Source organism: Euleptes europaea, chromosome 7 (genome assembly GCF_029931775.1).
Source record: "Euleptes europaea isolate rEulEur1 chromosome 7, rEulEur1.hap1, whole genome shotgun sequence".
NCBI lineage: Eukaryota > Metazoa > Chordata > Lepidosauria > Squamata > Sphaerodactylidae > Euleptes > Euleptes europaea.
Window position 1 is genome coordinate 69779838 of NC_079318.1, and position 17622 is coordinate 69797459.

The 17622-nt window shown below is 43.0% G+C and overlaps 1 protein-coding gene across 1 annotated transcript in view; it reads left to right on the forward strand.

The window, feature by feature from the left end:
• The first annotated feature begins 209 nt into the window (after window positions 1–209).
• The window catches only part of VRK2 (VRK serine/threonine kinase 2), a 50065-nt gene continuing 32652 nt past the window's right edge, over window positions 210–17622 (forward strand). Inside the window, exons 1-6 of the mRNA XM_056853119.1 lie at window positions 210–345; window positions 7190–7245; window positions 8078–8147; window positions 8371–8458; window positions 8830–8938; window positions 10956–11048. Of these exons, the coding sequence (XP_056709097.1) occupies window positions 210–345; window positions 7190–7245; window positions 8078–8147; window positions 8371–8458; window positions 8830–8938; window positions 10956–11048 (552 nt within the window). The remainder of the gene's footprint in view (window positions 346–7189; window positions 7246–8077; window positions 8148–8370; window positions 8459–8829; window positions 8939–10955; window positions 11049–17622) is intronic.

Below are 17622 nucleotides of genomic sequence, written 5' to 3' on the forward strand. Positions count from 1 at the left end.
TCCCTAGGCAAGCATTGACTCACATGGATCGAAGTAAAAGAGATGACAGTGGGGCTAGCCTTGGGCCTAGGCCTAGAGAATCTAGTCTTCTCCTGCCCATGTAGCCCTGGTTCTTCATATGTGTTAAATATAAGAACCATTTTGGAAAGTCTGGAATGTTTTTCTGATGAGTGTTGTCTTCTCTTTTTCCTTATCCCCTTTAAGGTATGATGCCTCCTAAAAGACATAGAAAAAACAACCTTCCTCTTCCTCTTCCAGAAGGAATAATCCTGAAGGATACTGAGAAGAAAGAGTGGCGACTGGGTCGTATGATTGCCCAGGGAGGGTTTGGACTGATCTATCTAGGTAAAGCAGTAACTACACAGCCCCACTTACAGAAGCCAGCATGCATGGTACCATGGAAATAAATAATAGTGGCTGTGTTATTAACTGTTTGTCACATTTTTAACCTGCCTTCCATAGAGGTCAGGATTACATATCGTGGCTTATTATCCCATGCTGTCTTCACACATACAGGAAACCCCTATGTTGTACGTTAGGCTCAGAGATAACAACTGACAGAGAGGGGTTATAGCTCAGCAAAAGCGATGGTTTTCATGTAAGATGTCCGTTGTTTAATCTAGAGCATTTTGGTTTAAAAGACTTGTCTGGTAAGGAGGATGGAAGACTCCTCCGCTTGACAGCTGCACCCACTCAAATAATAGAACACTGAGCTACATGGACCAGTGGTCTGACTCTGAACAAGGCAGTTACATATATTCAGGTGTGAATCCCCTATGGCAGAGCCAGTATGCGACCTGTAAATAACACACTCCAGCAGTCCCTGGTGCTTAGGGTTTGCAAGCATTAACATATTTGTGATTAGACACGTTGACCTGAATCTGACTGGCCAAAGGTCAGGCCCATCGAACTTCATAACTGAGCACAGATTTGAATCCAAGTTTATTTTATTCAAGTCCAATGTCTTATTCACTGTAGTGTCCTGGCAGTAATAACTAATTCAATTGCTAATGCTATTTCAATGAATTTATAAAAGAAGCATTTCTGTTTTTGAGTGAGCAGAGGGGTCAATGGGATTGGTTTTGCCCTCTGAAATCTTTAATGTGATCTGAGACGTGCACAAAAATATCTTTATATTTTGAAAAGGAAAACTTGATTTATTTATTTTTTACTGAAATTATCCCATTTCTGCTGCAGGGAAAGCTGAATTCTGAGATGTGCGCACTTGCCTAATTTGAATAATTTATTCACATCCTCTTTATCTGCATCACGTTGTCACTTTACTGTTTTGTATATTTTGTTCTGGTCTTGCTAGTCACCATGCAGCATGGGTGGTGGTGGGCTAAAGGCTAGCTACTGGTGGTGATTACTTTCTGTCCCCCTTCTGAGGTTTCAGCAGTCATTGTCACACACGTTTGCAAGCTATTTTGAATAGTTAGAAGATGGTAAAGATTTGAAATTAGCTCACAAAGTTGTACTATTTGTTTCAGCTGCTGTCATCGTTAGGAAAGATTTTGTGCCCTCCCATGTGGCCTGCTGCCAAATTAATGTTTGAGTCTATGCTTGTGGTGTTTATATTGGTAATTGCAACTTGCTTTTTTTGCTAATCTTGTAGATTTGCTTGTGTGTGTACGTGTGCTATCGTTTTAGCTGGAAATCTTGCCATCAAATTGGCTTCAACAAAGGAAGCACATCTCTCTTGTTGCTCTTTCAAGTATATCTTCACAAACATATGGGCTAGAAACTTGTTTTTTTTTCCTTTTCAAATAAAGGTCTAGATTCTGAGATGAACCCATGACCACATTCAAAGCTTCCCCCCCCCTGCATTCCTGCAGAATCCTGACATGTGCTGCCCTGAGCATATTGCAAGGGAATTGTAAGGGATCCTCATTTGGCCCTTGTCTCATTTGGCCCATTCCTGAGGAAGGAGAAGAGTGATCTAGAAGAGCAACAGTAAAGATATAAGCCAGAGGGTTAGAAAGGGGAATGCAAAAAAAAACCAAAATACATGTTTTTCTTTTCCTTAGGTGCTTATGATCTAGTGGTGCAGGATACTTCTGAACCTAGATTCCAGTTCAGTAGACCAACAAGATGCTCAGGATTTGAGCTTGTCAGAGTTAAAGCTCCCTTTGTCAGAACTGTGACTCTTGAAAACTCATACCCCGAAAATCTTGTTAGTCTGCTGGACCTGAATGTAGCTGTACTTCTGCAGACCAATCTGGCTTACCCTCTGCAACTCCTCAGCCTGTCTCTTGAGTGGCATCCAGACCCTGTTGAAACTGGCACGCAACCGTCTGAATGGGCACTGAGACAGGACAGCAGATGGTCAACAGCCAAGCTGTGCCAGAAGCCACCAGGCCTATTGCGGCTAAGCATTCCAAAGCCCAGAAGGACAAAGAAAAATGCCAGAGCATATAACTTTTGATCCTAAGGTTAAAGTCAGCTCTGAAAGTCAAATAATGGTTTCCGTAGCTGCAGGTTTTGTTTCTTTTTAGCAATGAAGGTGTTTTCCCCCCATAAACCAATAGCAATTAAAAATATGAAGTTGCCTCATGCTGAGTCAGACCATTTGTCAGAGGACAGTGCTGTCTACTTACCTGGCAGTAGCTTTCCATTGTCTACCACATGCTTCCTAATTCTTCTGTCTGGGGATGCCAGGGATTAGACCTGGGACCTACATGCCAAGCAGATGATCTACCACTGAGCTATAGCCCCAATGGAAACTTTCTAAGATGTTTACAGACATACAGAAATTTTGGGAGTGAGCTTAATTTTAAAGGTACATTGACTAATTCATCTGGGAATGCTTTTTTAAAGCAGCTTTGGATTTATGGGGTGTGCCCAGAAGAGGAAACGTTGGTGCCTCAAACATTCCGGCCCTGCCTTCCTCTTTCTTCACCTCCTGGCAGATATATTGGGAATGGTTTCAGGATTTCAGAAGATGAAATTCTGGGTTTGTATCTAAGCAGCAGATCTAAAATAGTTACACACAAGAGGAGGTCAGTTGTATAGGCTTTATGTTTATATATCATATATTTATTATATTTGTATGTAAAGGTGTGTGCTTTAAAGGTGGGAAGGAGCCCAAGAAAATCTACAGCAGGGGTCCCCAACCATGTTGAATGTGTGGGCACCTTTGGAATTCTGACATAGCTTGGTAGATGCGGCTACAAAATCGCTGGTGCAGGAGGTGGAGCCAACCACAAAATGGCTGTGCAGCTTTCCTTCAGTCAAGCAGTCAAGATCCTTGTGCTGTAGTAGCAGCAGCTGCCAAAGCAATGTTTTTTTAAAAGATCTGCACAGCCAATCAGAAGCCCTACTGGGCACAAGCCCCATTTAGCACAACCCTCTTAAAAAAAAAACACTTTGTGCGCCAAGAAAGGTGTCGGCGGGTGCCATAGCACACACAGGCACCGTGTTGGGGATCTCATTCTACAGGATAAGCTGTAAATAATGCAGAACAGAAGGAGTGGATATTAATGCTCCTGTTAACAGCTTTCGCTCTTTCATCCTATAAAGCTATATGCAAGAGTCCAGTATCAACCTTGCATTGATCTCTTGTTGTTGATTGTTTTGGAAGTGTGTGGCATGGATGCCTTTATGTGGCAGTTGTGACCACTGCCATTTTTGTGGTGTGACGTGCCCTCCCCCTGCCATGCATTAACACACAGCTCCTTTAGGAATAGAAGAGCCTTACAGGCTCATTTTCCCCCACAAGAGAAACAAAAAATCAAAAGGATACTGAAACTGAACCAGCCGTCTTGAAAGTTAGCCTTGCTCCTAGTTCGTATTAACTTAGTTTCAGCAGTGGCCCAGCACTGGAAGCTCCCATGCCACTGACTGTGCTAATTTACATGTGGGGAGGAAGAGAACAGGCAAAGAGCAAAAGGGTCAAGGATGGGGAAATCATGAAAGAAAATCTGAGGGGAAGCAGTTGCTTTGGGGGAGCCAGTTATTCCAGAAATATGATCTTTTGAGGGGGAAAGGGCTACACTCTTTTACCATTGATAACTTCCCACTCAGCAAATATATTTACAGATATTGTGATGTTAGGCATGTAAGATCAGCTTAGAGGAAATTACTCCTCTTCAAATTTTCATAACCATTGGATTTGAAAAATCCCCACTTAGCTTGTATACACAACCGCTGCTACCACCACTTTCTTGAGGCCATCTATGCTCGCGAAACGGGCTGTTCATTGCCAGAACCTCCAGCACTACCAATGAGATCAGCTGCGGACAGGAGCTGGGAATTTTATTTAATTGCCATTCGGTGCAGCGTTTGCTCTTCCCACTGTGTAAACTTTGCCTACAAAACCGACTCCCCGAGATGTACTGCGAGTGCTTCCTCCATTATTCCAAAAGATGATTGCCACAAAATGAGAAGCTGAACGTGAAAACTGGCAGGCTCCAGCTGGCAAACAAAACCTGCAAGTTACTTTTTGTTGGACTTCTATGCGCTGTGTTGCCAGGCTGTCAGCAAGAAGGTGGGGAGGCAATTTCCACCAGAAGTGTGCTCCGATTTTACTTTTGTTTATTAAAGCTAGTAAATGTTACTTTTGTTTATTAAAACTAGTAAAACCTATGGGGAGGGGCTCAGGGTCCACGCATGGGCTTTGCTTTCCAAAGGCCTCAAGTTTAGTCTCCAGCAGTTCAAAAGAGGGAAAGACCGGTTGGCATAAGCAAGACTTGGTCAGAAGGAGCACGTGGAATAAAGAAGCTTCATATAATTTAATTCAAAACATTGTTATGCTGCCTTTCTACCCAGTTCAGGGTTTTAAAGGTGGTGAACAGTCAAAACATAAAAACAAATTTTAGAGAGGGAGAGAGTGTGTGTAAATATAAATAAAGCTAAAGCGGTTCAGCAAAGCACAGCCACATAGACACTTACACAAACACATAAACAGGAAGGTTACTGAGGGAATGCCAAACAAAACTGAAGAGTTTTCTCCTAGCAGAAAACAGCGATAGAGGCTTGCAAATGGATCTTTGTGGGGCAGAATTTCATAATTTTGGTGCCACAAATAGAAAGGCCTGTTCTTGGTTTGCCACCTATCTAACCTCAGATGGCGGAGGTACCCCAAGCAGGGCCTATGAAGGTGACCGTAGTTGTGTAGGTTCTTTATTTAAAACACTGATTCGCCATCTTTCTCCTTTGCAGAGCTCAAGGTAGCTTACAGTATAAATAAAACATTTCACACACAATAAAAACAACAGGTATAAAGCCTATAAAATCGCTGTTTTAAAACTCCAGTTAGGGCTGCCAGTAATAAAAGTCCGTCAAAAATGCAGTCCTAAATAAAGCTGTCTCCAAATGCCACCTGAAGATTGACAATGAGGGAGCCTCTGATACATACACCTCCCTAGGGAAGTTGTTCCATAATTGTGGGGCTGCTGTGGAAAAGGCCCTCTCCTGTGTACCCAGCAAACAAGGTTCTTTAATTGGTGGTAGGAAAGAGCAAGAGTCAAGTTGCACCTTAAAAGCTAACCAAATTTCTGGCAGGGTATGAGCTTTTGGGAGCCATAGCTGACTTCTTCAGATACATCTAGAATGCGAGTCCATCTATCCTTAAGTAGAGAAGAGTGAATTCAGACACCCAATGGTAATAGCATGTAAATGTCGATTTGTTAGTCTTTAAGGTGCTTCTGAACTCTTGCTCTTTTCTACTGCTACTGACAGACTAACACCGCCACCCATCGTGATTTCATTGGTGGGACAGTCAGTAAGGCATCTGCCAGCCGTCTTAATTCCCAGGCAGGAATATATGGGCGAAGACAGTCCTTAAGATACCCCAGTCCCAAGCCATGTAGAGTATATGGGAGTAGGTGGTCCTTAATGTGATTATCTGAGTGTTTTCCATTTATTTTGGAACAGGATAGGAATGTGTTTCATGCACCAAGTGGAGAAAGGCAGGGTGGAGCAAAGTAGCAGTGGAATGAAAATATAAGCGAGAAGGACCATAGGGGTAGGCGTGAGTGAGTGGGTGGAGGTGGCATGCAAGGGGAGTCTCTGGCTGTGAGGTGATATTGCCTGTGTTTGGGTGAAGAATGGAGTACAAGGATAAGGTTTCTCTCCTATGAAAGGAAATTGGTGAAGGATTAAAGGGGGAGGGGAGAGAATTGTATATTGGAGGGTGGTGGTTGTTCTGCTAGGAAGCTGTTGCCTTTGGGCTACCGGATGACTGCCCTGAGGAATCTGCTGTACCAGTGCTGAAGAGGGAATTTTTGTTGGTCCGTTTTACCGTACCCCACTGTTGCTGAGGTGTGGAAGCTGCCCTCTTGTGCCCAACAATTCAGTACATAAGAGCCCTGTCCTCTGATAAATACATGTGCTCTTATAACAGTTGAAAAGGGTTTTGGGTTCAGATTCCATCTCTGCCATCTACTTGCTGAACGGTCCTTGAGAAATTGTTCATCTTTCCTGTGAGGAAATGCTAAACAACCTGGAGCAGTTTTTCCCCTTGTCCCATAATATAAGAACTTGAAGCACCCAGTGAAGTTGTTGGGCAATAGATGCAGGGTACACAAAAGGAAGTAGTTCTTTATTCAATTAATAGTTAAATTGTGGAATTCATTGCCAGAGGATGTACAGGTGGCCACAGGCATAGATGGCTTTAAAAGGCGATTAGGCTAATCCATGGAGGATAGTGCCATCAATGTCAACTAGCCAAGTTGACTAAAGGTAACCTTCGTATTCAGAAGCAGTGCTAGGAGGCAACGTTGGCCAAAATACAAAGCTGCCGTTGTTCCATCTAGCTCAGTATTGTCTACAGGGTCTCAGGCAGATAAAGGTCTTTCCCAACACCTGTGGCCCGATATTTGTTTACAGGAGATGGCAGGGATTGAACCAGGGACCCTTCCTGCATGCAAAACAGATGCTCTGCCACTGAGACACAACCTCTTTCCATAATGTGAAAACCAGGATAAAAGATACAGCAATGCTTTCTTTTACAAAGTGCCTGAATGTGGCAAACAAGGTTTAGGTACTACATGTATAAGTATCTGAAATTGTTTAAACTATGTGCAGCATGTTGTTTGTTGAACAGCAAAAGGATATTTATTTCCTTGGGTAACTTAAAAAAAATAATGCTGCCATGGTCTGCTGGAATTTTTGTTATTGAGTTCTTGTTCTGCTCAGTTCTGTTGTCATAACTATGTTTATTCTCCTCACCTACTCGGTTATCATGCAGCTTCCTCTCGCCTTGATATTCCTGTAGAAGAAAGTGCAGCACATGTCGTTAAAGTGGTAAGGGTCATACCTTGCTTTTAAACTAATTTCTTTGATATTCAGCAGCATGTTACTTATCCAGCTGCATTGCATGTTTTCCTGTTGCATTCTGGCCTCAATGTGTTTTTTGTTTGTTTTTTATTATTGATTAAAAAAAGGAAGGTACAAAATAGAAAATAAAGACCTAGTCCATTTTCGCAAAGGATAAAAAAGAATAAGAGAAAATACACACATGTATGTATACGATAATTGATAATAATAGTAATAATGTTGAACAATATTAGAGAACAAATGGTGATAAAATAATAAACTTAAAGTGGAGATAACTATTATTATAGATCTAAACATGAATTTCTAAAAATAATTCCTGGATATTGAAAAATTTGTTCTGGTCTTACTATTGATCTATATTGGGCTAATTATTCCTGATTCAGTATTATAGTAAGACTTTTGCCAGGGTGATGAATCTCTTTGGGCAAGAAGCACAAGATGTTCAAGTCATGCTTTATCATACAAATGGCTTTTAGTGAGAGAGTTAGCTAGTTAGGGTATATATGCATGTATGTGTGATAAGTTGTAAAGGTTTTGTATGGAGTAGAAGGAGAGTTGGTTTTTATACCCGAACTCTCTCAGCCTCACCTACCTCACAAGGTGACTGTTGTGGGGAGAGGAAGGGAAGGCAATTATAAGCCACTTTGAGACTCCTTAAAGATAGACAAAGAAGTGGGGTGTAAAAACCAACTCTTCTTCTGCACTGAAGGAATGATTTTCAGCTTCTTAGAAACATTTAAACCTTAGTTGAGAATGACATTCCAAAATGTGCTGCATCCAACTTGCTTTCTTTATATAGGAATACCTTGAGAATGGGCCATTGTTTTCTGAACTGAAATTCTACCAACGAGCTGCAAAACAGGAGTGCAGTAAGTAGACACAGCAAAATGATCCCTATGCTAATTATTATGAGCACAAGTAGGCCCTTAAACTAGAATGTCTTCGCTAACACAAAAGTGTTTGTATTTTCACTTTTACTTTATTATGATCTGAGAACAATTTGAAAAGCATTGACTCAAACATGTTTCTTTTCTAAAATGGTGTAAAAGATACTTCACAAGTCTGATTTTTAAAAATTTATCCCTTCACTAGTCAAGGCATGGATGAAGCGCAAACGCTTAGATTTTCTAGGAATTCCTATCTTCTGGGGATCAGGCCAGGCAGAACACAATGGCAAAAGGTAAGAGGATATGCACACAGAAACGGTGGTGAATAGAAATAATAATTGTGGGGGGGGGGAGTTTATTTTTTCCTTGAAACTGGAAAGAGAGAGTCCAGAATTCAAGCTTTGCATGCAGATGGTCCCAGGTTTGACTCTTAACCTCTTGAGATGAAGCTCTCCCTGCAGAAGCATACCATTACTCAAAGCCCTGGAGAGCCACAACTGGTTGGAACAGTGCATACTTAGCTATGTGCACCAGTGGCCTGTTTTGGTACAAGTTAGCATAGAAGGTTAAGACATACAGGGTTTTGTTGTTGCTTAAGTAAAGCCTGCCGTTTCAGTCTCATTCTGACACCTACTCATATGCGTTGTGTGTGCCTTTTCAATAGTTACAGATTTATGGTGATGGAAAGGTTAGGAGAGGACCTTCAGACCACCTTTGAACGAAATGGGCGAAGGTTTGACAAGGGAACTGCTTTTCAGATTGGGGCACGAATGGTAAGTATCCATTCCCGTAGCAATATAACATTGGAAGGGAAGTAGCAAGCTGTTGACTTTAACCCCGGAGTCTTGGATATCGGCTTCCCAAAGATGATGATGCTTGTGTACTATTGCTTGGATGATTGCTAAGGGATGAGAATCCTCCGCCTTCCTGAGCGGCTTGTTCCCTGATCAAAGAATAAGAAGCGTGCAGCCTTGTCACTAAAATGGCAGCTGGCCAATCCTATGAACACATGAAGCTACCTTACACTGAATCAGACCCTTGGGTCCGTCAAAGTCAGTATTGTCTACTCAGACTGGCAGCGGCTCTCCAGGGTCTCAGGCAGAGGACTTTCACATCACCTACTTGCCTAGTCCCTTTAACAGGAGATGCTGGGGATTTAACCTGGGACCTTCTGCATGCCAAGCAGACACTCTACCATTGAGCCACAGCCCCTCCCTAATCTCTCTCTCTCCTTTTTTGTTATTGTTGTTGAGGAAATACTCTGATCTCCAGCCGGGGAGCTGAGAGTGAACTTTGCTTCAGAATCTAGCCCCTTTGCTAATTGTGCAGCTTGTGTAATAAAGCTGCTATAAGGGCTATGCAGTTGTGGCGTTCGTGTGCCCATGTGGAATGAAGTGGGAGAGGTATGAGAGCAAAAGGCAGTTAGACCAGAGAGGCATTTGGTGTCTTACTGGTTCTGTTGGCCAGGCATTTTACATACAAAATCTGACAAGAGTGATCATATTAACACGTGGATTCTTGAACTCTTCTTGGAAATATTTTTCTTCCTTTCAAGTGAAACTGAGCAAAATGTTTTGCACCACACTCTTATTAAGATCAAATAGGGCCAGTTATGTCATGCCTTTAATCCAGAGTGACTTTCATCGTTTCCCTCTCCTTGGTTTTATCTGCACAACCACACTGTGAGGTTGGTTAGGCTGAGGGTGTGTGACTGCCCATGGTTACCCAGCAAGTGTCCATGGCAGAGTAGGGATTCGAACCTGGGTCTCCCAGATCCTAGTCCAACACTCTAACCCAGGGGTGGGGAATCTTTTTTCCGCCAAGGGCCATTTGGATATTTATAACATCATTCACAGGCCATACAAAATGATCAACTTAAAAATTAGCCAACCAAGCCCCAAGCAGGCAGCTGCCCCAGATGACCCCTCCGCGTGGGCAAGCAGGCAGGCATCCAACCAGTGCCCCACTCGCTCGGCTGGTGGCACAGGATGGTCTTTGCACCAGCCAGGCGTAGCCGTCCAGCCGCACAACGGAGTTGCTCCTGCTCCGCATGGTCGGGGCCGGATTCTACAATCAGCTTCTGCTACCTCTGCCTGCAGGGGTGAAATGAGGACACACTGGCTAAGAACTCCCCGCCCCATGCACATTCTGGCCCTGCCCCCTTTAACCCCTCCATTGTTGCCACTTCCGCCCCCAGCCCTCTTGTAGTACAGAGGGAATACGTTTCTCCACGGCCTGGGTGGGAAAGGGTTAACACCGTTTCTTGGGCACTCCTAGCAGCTCCATAGCTAATGACTCTTCTGCAAGGGGGGGAAGGTTCCTTTTCTCAGCAAAACAAACTCACATCTGCCTTGAATAGAGGCTATTCCTGTCCGCGGGAGGGGGCGGATCGCTAGTCTTAGATCCTTCTGAGCTAGAGATCTGCCAGGACCCATAAAGGGCCAGACCAAATGATTTCGCAGGCCTTACACGGCCCCCGAGTCTGACGCTCCCCACCCTTGCTCTAACCACTACACAACACTGGTGTACACTCAAGTACCCATGAATACTCAGGTGCCACAAAGAGTCTAAGCATTATTGTAGTTAAACTTAAACAGCTGCATATTTAATCAGCTGCTCAGCCCCTTCACCCCAAGTTAAGAAAATTCTATCTTGTCTTCGAAATCATCCTTTTCCCTTCAGCTTCTCACATGAGCCCTACAACTTGCTGAGCCAGTAAGGAATATTTAGAGGGATGATCATAATATAAATAACAATTCTAGTTTGCTTTTTAATATGTTTTTCTACTAGCTGGATATTTTGGAATATATACATGAAAATGAGTACGTTCATGGAGACATTAAAGCGGCAAATTTGCTTTTCGGCTACAGGAATCCACATGAGGTAAGCACAGCGTTTTTCCCCCTCTGCTTTGTTACATACTGTTTATACTGGTGCTACAGTTCACGGCTGGTTAAAAAATATTCATAGTGTTCTGCAGGAACAGCTGGTGATTTAAGGCTGCCTTTGTTTGAGGGCAAAGAAAGCTTCTAGTTTTGTGTTCTCCATATGCAGGTGAAATATCTGAGCCGTGTCATTCCATGCTGACGGGAGTGGCTTGGTGTGGAAACTCCCCCAATGTGCACCTGAAACTCCTGTGTGTAAGGGGCTGGTTCTTTTGCTTATATCAGTGGAACAAGCTGCAAAAGAGAACTTTGATTGCTGGGTGTGCCAAGGGTTCAAAACAGAAGTGTGCATTTAGGGTGCCGTTGTGTTTTTTTTTTAAACAAGGGGTGTACATTCAGATGTACCCAAGCTGAAATTACACCTAAAATTAGCTGTAGTAGTAGCTCACAGTACAGTATCTTCTAATGCCTTTCTTTCAAATTAATGGAGACGTGCTGAGTCTGGTGAGATTCTATGCCGTTCTTGTTAAGTTATTGAAACTTATTCCGTGCAATATTTATATAGTTTCCAGCCTGCCTTTCTCACTGGGACTCAGGGTGGATTACACGGTATAAACTGTGCTGTCAAATATCTTGAGACATCCAATGATCAGTGCAATAGCACTAGGGCCACAAAAGTTAGCCAGTGTGGTGTAGTAGTTAAGAGTGGTGGACTCTGATCTGGAGAACCGGGTTTGATTCCCCGCTCCTCCACATCAGCAGCTGACTCTAAACTGGTGAACCAGGTTTGTTCCCCCACTCCTCCACATGAAGTCAGCTTGGTGACCTTGGGCTAGTCACAGTTCTCTCAGAACTCTCTCAGCCTCACCTACCTCACTAGGTGACTGTTGTGGGGAGAGAATGGGAAGGTGATTGTAAGCTGGTTTGATTTGCCTTAAAAGGTAGAGAAAATCAGCATATAAAAATCAACTCTTCTTCTTTTTTTCCTTAGAAAGAATGCAAAAAATTATCAGACTTGATAAGCAATTAAAAATGCAAAAAAGAGAAGAGCTCAAAATGATTACCAGAAAATGAGTCGTTTGAAGAAAATTGGTACCGTATATACTCGCGTATAAGCCGAGTTTTTCAGCCCCAAAAAAGGGCTGAAAAAGCCGAACTCGGCTTATACGCGGGTCAATACGGTTGGGGGGGGAGGAGGGAGGAGGGAACTTACTGTCGCCGCCGCTGCTGGGCCCGCGCCGCTTCCTGTTGCCGAGAGCGGCCTGGGGCGGCCTCCTGCAGCTGCAGGGAGGCTGCCCCGGCCCCTGCCGGGCCACGCCGCTGCTTCTCACCGGCCGGGGAGGGCTGGGGCGGCCCCCTGCGGCTGCAGGGAGGCTGCCCCCGCCGGGCCGCTGCCGCCAGACCCGCGCCGCTTGTTGCTGGGAGCCCAGGTAAGCCTGCGGGGGGGGGGGAGGGGGAGGGGTTATAAGCCGACCCTCGGCTTATACGCGAGTGCCTAATTTTTCCCCATTTTGGGGGAGAAATTAGGCACCTCGGCTTATACGCGGGTCGGCTTATACACGGTATATACGGTATATTTTTGAGAGAGAATGCAATACTTACTTTGTATAATGTTTGTGGTTTGAAAGTGTGTGTGTGTGAGAAGGACAAGCAGATGGGTGTTTTTATAGGCATAAGGTGCTCCTACGTTAGCAGACTTCCCCAGTTGCTTCAGAGCCGAGTGCTGCTTTTTGTATTTTGTGGGAATGCATCAGCAGTGTGACACTGGCAGGTTGGACAGCCTTTGGACAAACAAGAACTCTGTGTGTACATTGGACCTTCTGCACATGCATGAAAACAGCTGGGCCAGGCTCCCTGTTTCCCAATGCCACTGGGGTTTGTGGGAGAATTCCTTCCCTGGAGGATGAGAGCTTTGGGAAGACTTGGTTTTACGTCTTGCGGCTGCAGTTGATTGCCACTTTACTGCTAATAACACCGTCATTGAGTTCTGTGGCCTAATTAAATTGGGCTGCTAATACACCGGTGATCCAAATTTATTACTGTGTTAACAAAGCAATATATCTCACAAGGTGTATATGGCAGCTCCATTGCCAAAAAGTGAAAGAATGAAATATGTCTCATGTTAAAAAGCACCCTCTTTCCCATTCCCTTCAAGCTCCTATCTGCCATTCTCTTGGTACTCTGACAGCAGGTTCCATAACTAAGACACATGATATTTAAAACCAGATTATTGGCTATATCCATTCTCTTTCTTTTGTAAGAAAAGCACTTTATCTGGATTCCTAGATCTTTGACATTTTGAACAAGTAAATGGATGGCATCATGGTAAGTGTTATGTTATGCTGTCCAAAATTATTTTGAATCCAGGCGCTGTTTGGTGGCTACCCATTGCACAATAGCCAGGATGGCAGAACTCTCAACCAAGGATACGGTGCATAAAGATCTCCAGAAAGTGTTTAAATTTTACTTCCATTTATTAAATTGAGGATATGAGGAAGAGCCAGTTTTACATTTGTACCCGTATTTTCTCTTTGTAGCTTGTTGATGTCTTTGCATGTGCAGCTGGAGCAGTTCAGTGAGGTCCTGAAATGGAAACATATGCATTTAAATTGAGCTGAATAATACAGATCTTCTTGAAACTTTCTTTGGAGTACCATGTAGACCAGCAGAGCTCTCCATGCTGCTTATTCAAATGTCGTAGTGAATTCTATGCTTCAAGAACAATCTATCCCCATAGTATATCTGTTGAGCACACACATGAAGCTGCCTTATACTAAATCAGACCCTTGGCCCATCAAGGTCAGTATTGTCTACTTAAACTGGCAGCATCTCTCCAGGGTCTCAGGCAGAGGTCTTTCACATCACCTACCAACTGATCCTTTTAGCTGGAGATGCTGAGGATCGAACCTAGGGCCTTCTGCATGCCAAGCATATGCTCTGCCTCTGGGCTAAAGCCCCTCCCCTTCTATTCAACTATTCCACAAAATCATGGTTTGTGCTAACTACAGTTTAGAAACCCAAGCCATGGCTTAAGATTCCAAACATACAGCAGGCAAAGCATAAACTAAGAGCATGTTGTTTGCTTTCACATTCTGTCTACTCAGCAGTAGACTTCAAAGGGGGAGCAATAGCTGTAACTTTGGTTTATCAAGCACAGTAAACAAGGGTTTGCAATCCCAAATGAATGGATTCTGATCCTGATTGGTTAGCCAGATTGAAACCATTCCTTCCAATTCAAGCACAATACATATTAAACCCCTGTTGTTGTTTAAGTCTATCCCACCACAATTTAGCATGATGTAAAAATCACAGGTTATCCGGGCTAGACGCTTCCACTCCAAATAACCTGTCTTGAAAACATTTAAATTATACAGTTACCAAAATACTTTTTTTTTTTTGGATGAAAAGCTAGCATTACAGCCTATCGAAAGTGTAGTCTGTTAAGAAAAAATGGAAGGTGTAAAATAAGTTAACAACCACCATTTGTTTACATGAAGGGAAAATGTAATGCCAGCATTCTGTTACTTTGACCTCCTAAATGATGTGTAGGGAATTGTAGAACGAACAGAACCTGCTGGCCTCCATAGGGCATCTTTTTGCAGTTTTCATTCACTTGCAAGGAGGGGCAAAGCCATTCAACCAGCATTCATAGCCAAAGAGCTGTTCTCCTGTCAATAAGCCTCTTAACTTGCAACAATTGAGGGCTGGTGTAGTGTGTTAAAAGAGGGTGCTGATCCTTCTGTTCAGTCAACATGTTCAAATACACTCTCTTAAAATAGCTTCACGTTACTGGTACTGTGTTGTCCCTGCGAATCAGCTGTGAAATCCTTGGCTTTTGTTTACAGCCATCAGGCTGCACGGTTACTCAAACATCCCGCTGAATTCAGTGAAGCTTCCTTCCACCTAAGCATTTATAGGATTGTAGCTTTACATAGATTTCACTTAAATCTTGTGTGGGGAGTAAGACATTTTTTTGTGTGTGAAGTGCCGTCAAGTCGCTTCCGACTCATGGCGACCCTATGAATGAAAGTCCTCCAAAATGTCCTATCTTTGATAAATTTTAGCAATGGAAAAAGAAAATTTTAGCAATGGAAAAAGTTGGTGTGGTGGCATAATTGGTTAGTTTTGTCTTAGGAAACCGAATATTAGGTTTGAGAAGGTTCAGGGTCACTTTTCTAGCTGTCCCTTTGAAGGTCATCTGTTAAATTTTGAAGATGATGTGTTCTGCCTTGAGGCAACTTGGAGACTTGCTTGTAAACCTGTTCTGCACCTCTCTTGAATGAGTGTAAAGTAATGATTAGTGTCAGAATAGGACCAGGAAGACAAAGGTTTGAATCTATCCTTGGACATGAAGCTAACTGGGTGCTCTTGGGCCATTCATTTCTGTCTTTCAGCCTAATAGGGATATTGTGAGGGTGAAAAGAAGGAGAGGAGAATGATGAACATCACCCTGCATTCCTTGGAGGACAGCAGGGTACAATACCACAGAGTCAACCCTCCAAAGCAGCCATTTTCTCCAGGGTAACTGATCTTGATAGTCTGGAGATCAATTGTAATAGCAGGAGATCTCTAGAACTCACCTGGAAGGTGGCAACCCTTGATATGATCCTCCTCCTCAAGTCAGCAATGAGACTGTGCCTTAATTCTTGGAAATGGAATGTGACTGTTGTGAAACCTGGCTTTTGAGACTTGCTTCCCAGGAAGATTTACCTACCCCCCCCCCTTATTTTTTTGTTCTTCCACTATTGGAAGTAAAAGTCTTTTTCACACAAAGGGTCTGGATTGATTTAAATCAAGGTCATAGTCAAATCATTGCTTCAAACTGAAGTTTCTAATTTCATAGATTTCTGGATGCATACGAATGGGTTGGTATGCAAACTAATACAGTAAACCAGGTAACAGTATTTGTACTGCTCAGAAACATGATCAAAAACTACCTGGCTATATAGTCTGCCTGTTTTTAGAACTACAGAATTTTCATTGGTTTAAGGTTACATCTCTGAAATTAAGGGTTTCTGTATGGCTCTCTGTGTGTGTATATATGTAAGGACACTTACTGGAATATGTGAAGGATTCAAAGGGTGCAGCAATCTGTGTGTTCAGTGGATCTTTTCTGTCTGTTCCCGCCCCCTCCCTTTAGCATGCCATGCATGAAGAAGAAGAAGAGTTGGTTTTTATATGCCGGCTTTGTCTACCACTTAAGGAAGAATCAAACCTGCTTACAATCACTTTCCCTTCCTCTCCCCACAGACACCCTGTGAGGTAGGTGGGGATGAGAGAACTTGAAGAGAGCTGTGACTGGCCCAGGGTCACTCAGCAGGCTTCATGTGGAGTAGTGGGGAAACCAACCCGGTTCACCAGATTAGTGTCCACTGCTCATGTGGCAGAGCGGGAAATCAAACCCGGTTCTCCAGATTAGAGTCCACCGCTCCACACCACCGCTTTTAATCACTATACCACGCTGAAGGGTATGGTGGGAAACGAAGCTTACCCAGCTTGTGCAGTTTTTGTGCCTGGGTAGCTCTTTTATATTGAAAGGGAGGCTCTAACACAATGTGTTTGGTAGAGGATTGAGCATTCAGTTTTAAGAAAGTGATTGCAGATTAAAATATATTCATATTGCGTTCAGGTTTTTTTATATTTGGATACATATTTCAGTTATATTTTTTAAAATGAAAACATTGATTATTTTTAAATACTTCTTTGTACTCTGCATGCACAGCTGTCATCTGCTGCAGTTGGTTATTCTGTTGGACTTAACTGTGTGAATTTTGCACTGAATATTTTATAATGATTAATACAGTGTTGTAATGCTATAAAACAGTTTTTCCTGCTTATTTTAAACTAATCTTTCAAAAAGGTGATTCAGCAGCCTCTTTTTTTCTTATAGTATTGAAGCATTTTAGTTGTCCTAACTATACACCGTACATACAAAGTGCAATGCTCTTAATGCATCAATAATATTGAATTCTCAGCATGGCCAGGTCTGTGGATGCTGTTATCCAGAGATTGGAGCCATGAATGGACAAGACAAGAACTTTCTACAAATCTGAAAATAAAAAAAAACACCAAAAAAATCTGAAATATTTTTTTAAAAAATACATTGCAGGGTTTGTTTGTTTTTTTAAAAAAACAATCAAAATAATAGAGGCAATACCTGTACCTTTAAGAAATGAATGCTCTCTCGGGCCATTTTGGGGGTTGCTAGACAAGCACAGAAGTATTGCCAGCCTTCAAGTCTTGGTTTCTGTCAGTACGAGGCAGAGGTCTCAGGGCTCTTTCTGGGGTTCTTTCGGCCTTTGAAGGAGGACTCATTGGGGCCAGACCTCACAACAATCATTGGGAAAGTTGAGGTAGTTCAGGTTGGGGGAAAGTGATTGGCCTAAGGTCTCCCAGCAGATTTCATTGCTGAATGAGGATCTGAAACCAGTTATTCACTGTCTGACACTAGCAGCAACACTATCATGCATTCATAAATGACTTTGTGAATCAAATCTCTTTCCCTTAGTCACAGTTACATCAGTCCTCTTGGATTTTAAGGACTGTTGCCATCATCCTTCCATGGTGTCACT